Source organism: Euleptes europaea, chromosome 5 (genome assembly GCF_029931775.1).
Source record: "Euleptes europaea isolate rEulEur1 chromosome 5, rEulEur1.hap1, whole genome shotgun sequence".
In the NCBI taxonomy this organism is placed as follows: domain Eukaryota; kingdom Metazoa; phylum Chordata; class Lepidosauria; order Squamata; family Sphaerodactylidae; genus Euleptes; species Euleptes europaea.
In genome coordinates this window covers 38,218,840-38,229,877 of record NC_079316.1, presented here as the reverse complement: position 1 = coordinate 38,229,877, position 11,038 = coordinate 38,218,840, and the positions used below count along the sequence as shown (strand labels likewise).

Here is an 11,038-nt window from a genome sequence, read left to right as displayed (position 1 = left end):
CAAGTCATGGGGGCGCAATCCAAGTTGTGCATCAAAAGGACCTTTCTGTGCTAATGAAATACGCAGCGATTTGGCACGAAAGCAGTGGGATGTAAGAAACTGTTGCTGCTTCGGTGACTTTGGCTGTCTTCAAGCAAATCTTTATATGAGCTACAACCTAGTACTCTGCCATGCTAGATGTTTAGCTGTCATCCCTGTCCTAAAATTTGGGGTTTCTCAAGCTACACATTGTAGCTGATGTACCAGAATTAAGAGGTCACCAAATCAGTGCATTGGAAAGGATCCTTAAAGGGAGGGACGCTCTGTTTTTTTTTTAGTGTTTTACAAGCTTTTAGTTAAGTGCAGTAAGATGAGAGGCCAAAGGGCTAAGGAAAAAGAGATGCCACTGCTAATGTTTCATTCTAGGTGATGCCAGCAAAAAAGATTAAGAAGCTTCTTCAGGAGGTCCCATGGATATATGCTTTGGCTAATAAAGTTATGCTGTGCTCTGATTTCCAGACATAACATACTCGCCCAAAACTGGTAAAGACAACTACTGTTCTGTGACTGTTGGGCCCTGGGCTCTGAAGCATTAGGGCTAAGGAACTGAGAGCAAGTGTGGATGTAATGATGGCTTTGAGTGGGTTTTTTTTTTAAATTGTGACTAATGGTCCTGATCCTTTTATTTCTTCACTTTGTTTCTGTGCCAAATGGTCGTGTTCTGCTGTCATTTAAAGATTCAAGCAAGGATTCTAAACCTGTGACTATTTTTTGCCCTAATGGCTTTAAAACAAAACCAAAAAGCCCTTATGTGTTTGAGTCCTGGGATAGGCGCACTTCTTCACTGAACTCTTCCTCAAGTCAGAAGAGATTCAAAGGTCCAATGAAAAAAAATTCATTCTAAGAATGATCAGAAATCATTTTGAGGTTTCAACTTTGCATAAATATAACCCCACTGTAGGAGAACAAATATATTACTATATCAGTTACCTTGAACCTTTCAGTAAACAGTTTAGGCTCACATGACAGGGAAATTAACTGGAATCTAAGTGAAAGTAATTTAAAAAATCAGTGACTCAAAGGGAAAAGCTTCAGTATTATATGATGTTAAATCCCTCTTTTCCTGTATTTCCACTTGTGTCAGGCTGAGGTGTTTGCATTTTTCTGAGGCACCTTTACATGCTGGGTGATACCCATGTTCTGTAATATACAGGCTTATGACGGTTAAAGCCCTGAAGCTTTTCGTATCAGAAACATATATGCCTCAGGCAAAACTAGATGCCTCAAGACACTGGGAACTCCTGATCGGTATTCTCGATGTAATGTGGATTACTTTGGGGGGGGGGGGACTAGAGGATGCTGACCCCTTCCTGGCAATTTTTGTTCTTCTGTTTGTGCACTGAATTGAGAAGTGTGCTTGGCTGGGGAAAACGGCCTTGTGGTAATGGTGTGGGGAATTTGTGGGTACAATCGGTTAAGCATCGCTCTTTCCTACCCATCGGTACTTCCATACAACTGAGGCAGAATAATATGGAGAGAGTAGGGTCAGACTATAAATGGGAAGAGCTGAGTCCAAGTTTCTGCTCAGCTATGAAGCTCAGTTGGTGACCTTGGGCTGAACTGACTTCACAAGCTTGTGAGGATACAGAAAACCATGAATGATGCCCTGAGCTCTTCAGAGAAAGGGTGAATTTTTAAAAAAGTTATATAGTGTAGTGCCACTCTCCCACATTCCTATTATTTCAGCAAAACACAGACTTTAGCCAATGTTTGCAGAAAAGCCATATAGCTCTGCACTAAGGGAAAAAACATATTGTAAATATAAGATCCTTAATTTTGTGTCCACCTTTCCAATTGCTTGAAGTGTATCTGCATTTCTTGTGTGCTTTTGGTTACAAAGCTTTTTTCTCATATCTTAGCTATTTTATTTTGTATGAACACATGTACTCAGATTTATAAACTTCAACCTGCAACTTCTATTTTTGTACCATTTTATAAATTGTACAGTGCAAACTGTGTTCTAATGAGTCCTAGCTTTATTCAAATGTTCCAAAACTATTTTTATTAAAGCTTATTTTGTCAAATATCTTTTTTGGTAAGAGCCTTGTATGTAGCAGTGTTTCCTTGGGACTATGATTGTAAGAATTTTTCCTGTACAATGAATTGTCATCTTTTCTAGCCACGTATCAGTTCTTACTCCTTTATAAGCTGAAGTGTGGCTTTTGCAACAAGTTGTGTAAACCAGCCAAATAGACTCCTTGTGCGCCATGAAAAAGTATGTAAGGCTAGTTTTAAAATCCTGCTAATAGCTTTGACAGGTAGAACTGGGTTTATTTCCTGTTTTCCAATGGAGGAGAGAAACGAGTTCACTTAAGAGGAGCTAGGTAGTTTGTCATTCACATGAAATTAGAATTGAGCACTTCCTAGGTTATACTCTTAAGGCTGAATCCGGTGGAGATCTTTTTGTTTATCCTAGTTACCTGAAACCTCCCAAAAGCTGATGCTAGAGTTTTTGAGACTTGTATGGGCAAAATGCCGCAGTAATAGAAGTACTGCTAGTAGAAGAGAAAAAATGGGATATTTTTGCTCTGTTTCCCCCTTCCTGCTGCCTAATGTACTTAAAAAACGCATGCCGGTTCCGAGTTTAGACTAACTGCAAATCCATAGGACCATGCCCACTGCCTTGAAGTCAGACAGTGGCCTTACTCAAAGTTCATGTTAAATACATATTCTTGCCCAACTCGTTCCTTTCCAGTACACATGTGGTACAACAATGGTGTCAATACAAGGGTGAGTGGAACAGCCCAGAACGCTGACACCAGTGGAAGCAGAAGAACTATTCGAGTGGACCCCTTCAGAATGACACTAACCTGAAAATTGTTCTGCAATTCTAATATTTTACCTTGTGTACAGAAATTTGGCTCCTGTTACACACATATCACTACCCCTTATTGCAGGAACAAATTAAAGTCTGACAGGTGTAAGGAATACTCATTCAACAACCACAGTTGTGCAAAAACACGTTGCTTATGGAAGAAAAAGAGTTTTTTTTTATATGCCAACTTTCTCTACCTTTTAAAGAGAATCAAACCAGATTACAATCTCCTATCTTTCCCCACAACAGACACCTTGTGAGGTAGACGAGGCTGAGAGAATTCAGAGGACTGTGACTAGCCCTAGGTCACCCAGCTGGCTTCATGTGTAGGAGTGGGGAAACCAACCCAGTTCACCAAATTCGAGTCCACCGTTGTTAACCACTATACCACGTTGGCTCTCAATGCATGAGATTGGGGTAGCCAGACCACGCTCAAGTGTTGCTGTAAGGCAGGAGGAACGGTTTGGTCATGGCTGTTTAGTAAATCTTTGAGAATGCTGGCAAAAATCCAGCAGATGTTCCTCCCACACACACAATAAGGACAGGAAGTGACCATCTGTGCTGGGCGGTTTCCCACCACAACTGACACCTTTTAAAAAGTGAAGAGCCAAAACCTCGCAAATATAGTTTTCCAACAGAAGGAAAACCAATGTCTGCTAGATCCTAGTCTAACCCCCCATACTCAATGCAGGAAGGAGCCCATTTAAGGCATGCATCCTACTGCTTCTACCCACAGGATGGGTTGAGTCAACACCAGAAATATGAACAGCTCTAGAACATTCTAAGAGATTCTCTTCATGGGCTTGTCAAGTCTTGAGTGTGGCTGTGAAACATATATACAGACACCACCAAGAAAAAAAGTGGTACCAACCAAACCATCGACTACTGCCATTCGGTCACATTATAGCACCCATGAGTACTGTTCTTCAGGCTGCGGTAAACAGAAATAGCATTGTCACTGTTCAAATATTACCCAAGCTGAGTTTAGCATCACAACCTCAAGTCCAAGAGTTCCTTTGGGAATATATATAATGACAGGCCCCTGTACAGCTGTATATAAGACCGAAACTGCTCTGAGTTTGGCAGCAGGGGGAAAGCGTGGCTTGTCCTTCCAACAAGAAAACAGATGGGGCCCTGAGCATGACCAGCTTTGGATAGGAACCCAGGTGCAAATAGATACAGAAACACTTCGCTTTTATTTTGATTCCCCCCCCCATACAGATCACCTTATACACATTTAAACTACTGTAGAAGTAACTTTACTTAGTATAAATAATTATATTCCTTTAGCATCTTTTCCCCACCTGGTGACCACATGACAGTCTCAAACAATGGCAACTCAGCGCTTTGTTCTGCTCCCATTTCAACATTTGTGCTAGTCAATTCACTTATTGCATGAACATAAGGAAATGAGATTGGCTACACACAGCTGTAATCGCTTATATAGACTCAAGTTCAGCTTCAAACATTTTTATTAATAGATGGATTGCTCAGGGTGCGGTTTTTGAGAAGCTATATCTTTATGTTACTGAAGACACCCCTATTGCAGAAATGGAAGATTTCTTTTTTTTAATCAGGGCCCCAAAGAAGCTTGGCCTATTGAAAGGTAGGAAGGAGTTTCTAAAAGTTACCAAGAAACCCGGCTGGTTACAAGAATGGTGTGGACGGAAAAGGGATGCTGCTATCCGAAGTTCACAAGAAAGACTCGATTGTGATTTCGAGAGCAGAGCAGGGCATGGTGAGCTCAAACTTGGTGACGACGTCAGGGTGAAGGACTCCGAGGTTCCCAATGCTGTGTCCCTTAGCAAATATCTCAGCACAGCGCCCAGGGAAAAAAGCAGAGTCTAAGAGACAAGGGAAGGTGAAAAATGAATGCTTTTTCCTAAATGAAACAGTTAAACAATAAGGGGTAAGAACAAATGCATAAAGATTGTCACAACAAACAAATCGTTTTGCATCGAACCTAATTGGTTCATAATACAAGGAAGAAGCTAAAAAAGAGAGCTTAAGTATGTGCAAGCCTTTGTCTTCAATCATGGGAATAAGAGCAATTAGTACATCAACCATTGTTAATTGTCAAGTTAAAGTTGCATCATATATTGTGAAACAAAAATGCTAAATGTTTTGTGTGAGCAAGCTTTAGTTGTCTAATGAGACAGCACAACCTTCAGTGCCTGTTTTAGTTATAATGGCACAATTAGAGCCTTACTGAACAGCAACGGAAGTGGTGTTGTCTCATGTCCCACTGCACTTGCCCTCAAAATCTGCAGTGCTCCTCTTCACATCCCCTGAAACTGGCACAATGGCCATAAAGGTAAGGCCCAATCCACACACTATTTTTAGCATGTGACATCACGATGACTTTATCATGGTGTTTCTTTTTCTGTGTGAAATGTTCACACAACATAGAAAACTTTTTAAACAAATCATCTGCACCAAAGAAAACAGTGTATATACATCCCTTCCCATTCCAGAATTAAGCAACACATACTTTCTGTGTCAAAAACAGGATGTGGATATCTCACCATAGCCGTAGGGGAGGGGGGATATGCTCAGTTGGGTCTCAGAATTAGCAGCTGGCAATTACTAGAGGTCTTACTGAGAGAGTCCCCTGCACTGCATACAGGATGAGCTGTGCAAAGGCCAGCAGCCCCCTATGCTGCCAACATAAGTACTGGTGGCAGCAGCATACAAACCCAAGTCTCCTAGGCTGGCAATTGACACTAGTCACACACAATTACGGTGTGTCCACGTTTCTTCACACAACACATAGTTAAATTGTGCAACTCCCTGTCCCAGGATGTGGTGATGGCTGCCAACTTGGAAGGCTTTAAAAGGGGAGTGGACATGTTCATGGAGGACAGGGCTATCCATGGCTACTAGTCAAAATGGATATCCGTCATGATGCATACCTATTCTCTCCAGAATCAGAGGAGCATGCTTATTATATTAGGGGCTGTGGAACATAGGCAGGATAATGGTGCTGCAGTTGTCTTGTTTGTGGGCTTCCTAGAGGCACCTGGTTGGCCACTGCATGAACAGACTGCTGGACTTGATGGACCTTGGTCTGATCCAGCATGGCCTTTCTTATGTCCTTTTTAAATCATTCCTTGGATCTCTAAATTTAACAAGCGGGCTACTAATCCAGATCAACATTTTGCTTTTAGTACCCTCCCACTGTGTAGGAGCATTCTCTGAAAATACATTTGCTCAGAAACTCTTCCGCTGCAAGACAAACTGCATCCTCAAGCAATGGGTTAACATTAACTGTCAAGCTATATATTTCTGGTAAAAGACCCAATTGTCACCAGGCTTAACAAGAAGCACATTATAGCTCAAATATTACTGAGATTTCAGACTTCTCATTTGTGTAGCAGGCCAGAGTCACGTACAGCCATGACTATTTTTTTTTAAAAAGTATCAGATATTCTTCAACAGAAGTTCATGAGCTACTGAAGTAAAACGATTTCTGTAATGGTTGCATTAACACACACGGATCAAGCTGGGTATTCAGACAAAATAAGCTATTAGCAAAAGCACCCATGAAGTATCCCGTAACTGTATCTAAAATGATCTCAGAAGAACGGGAAACTGTACCTGAACTATGTACTTCTGGCAGCAGCACACTTAGCCAAACAGTGAGAAGCTGAATTACAGCAGCATGCAGTCATCTCATTCCAATGTAAGGAATTTGTCACGGGAGTAGCAAAGGGGGCCTTTTATTTTTTTAAAAAAATAATAATTCAGGTTTCAGCTGAATGCTAAGCCCCAACTGCTGGCCACATCTCAAACACTGTGCTGCCAATTCTTACTGCAGGAAGCCAGGTTTGACAAAGGAAACAGCACAAGGTTATTTTGCTTTCTTGAATCCTAAACATGCCACCAGCAAAGTTCAGTGTTCTGGCATGCTCCGAGGCTCCATGCAAGTGTCTGTGTGGGAGTTAATCATGCACTCTTCATTAACAGGAGCCACAACCCTAACTTCCTGCACATGTCGCTGACCCACTTAATCTGTCTCTTGGTTCTAGTCAGACTCCACGTGGGAAACATTTTTGAAAATCTTGCTCGTAGAGGCAGGCATAGCAACAAGCACTCAGGAAACGTAAGAAAAAGGCATGGGCTGGAAACCATGCATTCTACAATTCGCTTCTGATTTCCAGTACAAGGCAAGCGGAACATTTCTTACCAGAATTCAGCTAAAATTCAGGGACAGGGGTGGGGGGAAATACGTTGCATAGTCCTGCTGTAACTATACCACTTGAGGGGAAATATGTGCTTCCCCACATAAAAATTCTTCTGTCGATGAAAAGCTAGCATACTACTGAGAATAGGTTTAGTTTAACTTCTTTACTGAAGATGTACATTTTTTGAAGAGAACAGAGCTGTAATAAAGTGGAATTTGCTTTTGCAAACCAACAAGGGCTGTGGTTTATGGTACTGTTTATTGCATGTGTTATCTTGTTCTTGCTGCCAGACTTTCTAATTTCTTATGTCATGTTTTATACAGTTTAATTGCACTGTTTCCTAATCCAGTCTTACTACATGGCTTATTGTAAGCCTTATACAATAGTAGTGAAATGGTGTAATGGTTAAGAGCGGGTTGGCTGTAATCTGGAGAACCGGATTTGCTTCTCCGTTCTTCCACATGAGCAGCAGACTCTAATGTGGAGAACCAGATTAGATTCCCCACTCGTCCACATGCAGCCTGCTGGGTGACCTTGGGCTAGTTACAGTTCTCTCAGAGCTCTCTCAGCCTCACCTACCTCACAAGGTGCCTGTTGTGTGCGTGGGGCGGGGGGAGAGAAGGTAAACCGCTTTGAGACTCCTTTTGGTAGAGAAAAGTGGGGTATAAAAACCAAGTCTTCTTCTTCTTCTGTACTGCATTGTTCTAAATTTTGTAATCTGACTTCTGTTCCAGCTAGAAAGTCAGACTCTAAACAAAGTAAATCAATGCTCACTGTTTGCTATGTTCAGGGAGTGTTTCTTATGAGAGGGAGCATGCTAGAATTTTCACGTAATAATCTAACTAGAAGTGAAGGAAACGACCTTCTCACTCCTCAAAATAGAAACATGCACATATACTGCAATGTCTGTGTTGTTATCACAGTTCAATCAGCATTACCGCCTGTCAGAAACAGGCCAAGAACCAGCACAGGATGAATATGGAAAGGGAACATCTTGTTGGATGTGCACCTGATGCGCACACTACCCAGAAACCCTAACATTCTTCCCTAGCCCGAGGACTCTCCTTAACTGAGCAAAAAGTTTTGCTTTCACAATACAAAGGATCTTTAGCCCAGCGGCATGCTACCCATGTACTAAAAGCAGGCCTTTTTCTTGCACTAATATGTAGGATGGCATTTACTCATGTGAAAAATTGCCTTTAGCATATACAAGCACACTTTTGCGATAAGTCTCCTACTGGAAAACTATGCTAAACTGTCCTATAGGTTCTGCAGACAACTTCAAGTCAACTATTCTTGAATAGTTCTAGTCCAATCCAATAAAAAAAAAATTGCAACCGAGGTTGCTCTGCAAGCAAGCATCTTTAACCAAGCTCGAATCACATCTCAATGCCATCAGGTGTTACAAATTTTACTTGAGAACTCTGAAGGGCTGCAAGGAAACCTAAAAGGAGGAAACTATCACGGAAAGTTTCTAATCAGTAATGTAGAAGGTGGGGCACAACTAAATTCATAATACCTTCAGACAAACAAATACACTGTGGGAAGAGATGCTCTTGCTTTATCCTAAGAAAGCCACATGCAAGCAGACAAAAATCACAGTTCATACTAAGAATGCAATTTCCAAAATGCTTTGAGGTTCAAGTAATTCTGTTATTAAAGCTTTTACAACATGGCCCTAAGAACTTATAATTGTCTTTGTGTTCAGACAGCAGGACCACTTTGATTACTTAGGGAGTAAACTCTTTGGTCACTAATCCAGTGGTGTACCTACTCGTTACCACATTTTCTGGTTAATTGAGCTTCAAAGGGCTTGCTGAATTCTCTTTCCAACATCTTGCACTGCTTTTTTCTTCTGCCTAGTTCCTTCCCTTCTTCCCATGTTTGGGGGGAAAAGATTAAAGGAATGATATAGGATCAGAGGTGGGATAAAGCTTGAGACCATGCCAGTTCACCCCTATAATGTGAAAAAGTATCGGAAATCAACACTTAAGTAATTGAGAGGAACAAACTTTAGATACCCAACATGATTCTTGAACGCTTTGTCACATTTTCCCATTGGTAAATCCTTGCCCCTTGAACACATGCTGAGACAAACAATATCTATCTATTGTGACTGGAATACAATGCTCACTTTAACCATCACAACCACACCAGATAAGTTTGCTAGTTCTGTCGGCAACAATCTTTCCACAGGAGGCTCTCCAGAAAGTAACCAGAAAGCTTCCACGGTTGGCCCGTCACTGGAAGTCTGGGGTAAACTAACCATCCAAATTACAAATTATCAACTAGCTTAAACTTGGAACAAGAGTAAAAAAAAAAGTCTTGCGCTTACTAGAAAGCAAGAACATCAAGGCCTGGACCCTATATTTTTACTCCACACCTGCTTCTTTCTGAGCATTGTGGAGTTCACAGAACCTGGAGAGAAGTACACACAGAACAATACAGGATTCAAGCACAGGATGTCATGTGTTCTTGAAATTTTTTGAGTGAATACATAAAATTTCTTCCATCTGCTCTGAAAAATAGCTTCTTTACTAGTTAGCATCTTAACAGTAAATGTTCACAACCTGCTAAATTTTGTGCTTAAATAGGTACGTACAATTCATAACCACTCTGAATCCCACAGACAAGAGCTAAAGTGATCCTTTTGTTGTCAGTCTTTTCCATGATTCAGTAGGGCTTTGCACATGAGAATCCTACACTCTGTACTTGCAAATAGTCCTGAACGACCTTTTTTTTTTTTTAATGGATTCACCACTTTTAGAGCATATCAGAGCAAGACAGTATCATCTGTCTAAACGGTTAGTTTATCCTGGAAATGAAACAGTTAACAGTACCTATATTTACCACCTTAAACTTAATCCCCCCATTCAATTTTAACCTTTCATCCCTTTATTGAACTTCAAAGAATAAAATCCTTTACTGCAAATTTGAATCAGTGGCACAGGTATGCAGATACAAGGGAAGGGGAGAGAGAGGGAAAATTGCCTTGAGGGATTCCCAGTTAGCCCATTCTGGAGGCAGGGGGCCTGAAATCCCTTCAGCACACAGACATTTACATTTTATAATGTTTAAAGCAGAGGGTTTTTTTTTTAAGTGGAATGCAAAATTCAAGGGGCATCTACATTTGCATTAGCTCTTTAACATTTGACCACTTGAAGAATCCCCACTTTGTAGCATCTGTCATTTCCAAGTGGCAACCCTCTATTAAATTTGATGAAGCTATCGCCAATAGATCAAGCAGTAGTTACAAAAGCTACAGAAAAATTAATGTAGAACAGTAGGTGATTTTATTTTCAATCCATAGATTATGACCGCTTTCTCCAAAAAAGAAACATTGTGATTCCCAGGCAAAATCTGCACCATGGATTCAGAAACAACCGCAAGTCACCTTTTCATGGTCAGTTAATTATAATCAGTCCACAATCAGTCTACCAAGATAAAGACCTCAGCAAGCACTTGTAACTAAAGAGGGATGTTTATCACCAGATGTGGAGGTTCATATTTTTACCTTCAAGGTCCACATACAGATGACAAAGAAGATCCAATGAAAATCTCTGCAACACCATTAACATAAGAGAACCCTAGCTACAGTGATGGATTTGAATTTAAAAAGATTACTGACACAGTCTATTGTTAGTTTTCCCAGAGTCAGCCACCACAAAACAGGATGAACACTTGGGCATAAAGGGACATTGTGATCTGTACTCAAAGAAAGCACATGTGGTAGTAGACCCAACAGATGATTAATGAACTTCATTTCAATGGGAATTGATGGATCTGGCTAATTTACTTAGTACTGGGTGACTCGCCTACCGTTGTGTGAGAGAGATGACCATTTGTGGTCATCATTCAAAGGCTCTAGAATGTTTACGTACAGCAGGCTTCTTCAGTGGCTTAAAGGACAGGACAGAAGACATCTCATAAAAACTGTACATCTTGTACTAATAGAAACTCCCCACCCCAGCTTTCTAGTAGTTCTTGACATTTTGGCTTG

General features: G+C 40.9%; 1 protein-coding gene across 1 annotated transcript in view; it reads right to left on the bottom strand.

The window, feature by feature from the left end:
- Window positions 1-4,473: 4,473 nt before the first annotated feature.
- FARSB (phenylalanyl-tRNA synthetase subunit beta) overlaps window positions 4,474-11,038 on the bottom strand; it is a 34,105-nt gene continuing 27,540 nt past the window's right edge. The window contains exon 17 of the mRNA XM_056849926.1: window positions 4,474-4,698. Coding sequence (XP_056705904.1) covers window positions 4,547-4,698 — 152 coding nt within the window. The 3' untranslated portion in view covers window positions 4,474-4,546. The remainder of the gene's footprint in view (window positions 4,699-11,038) is intronic.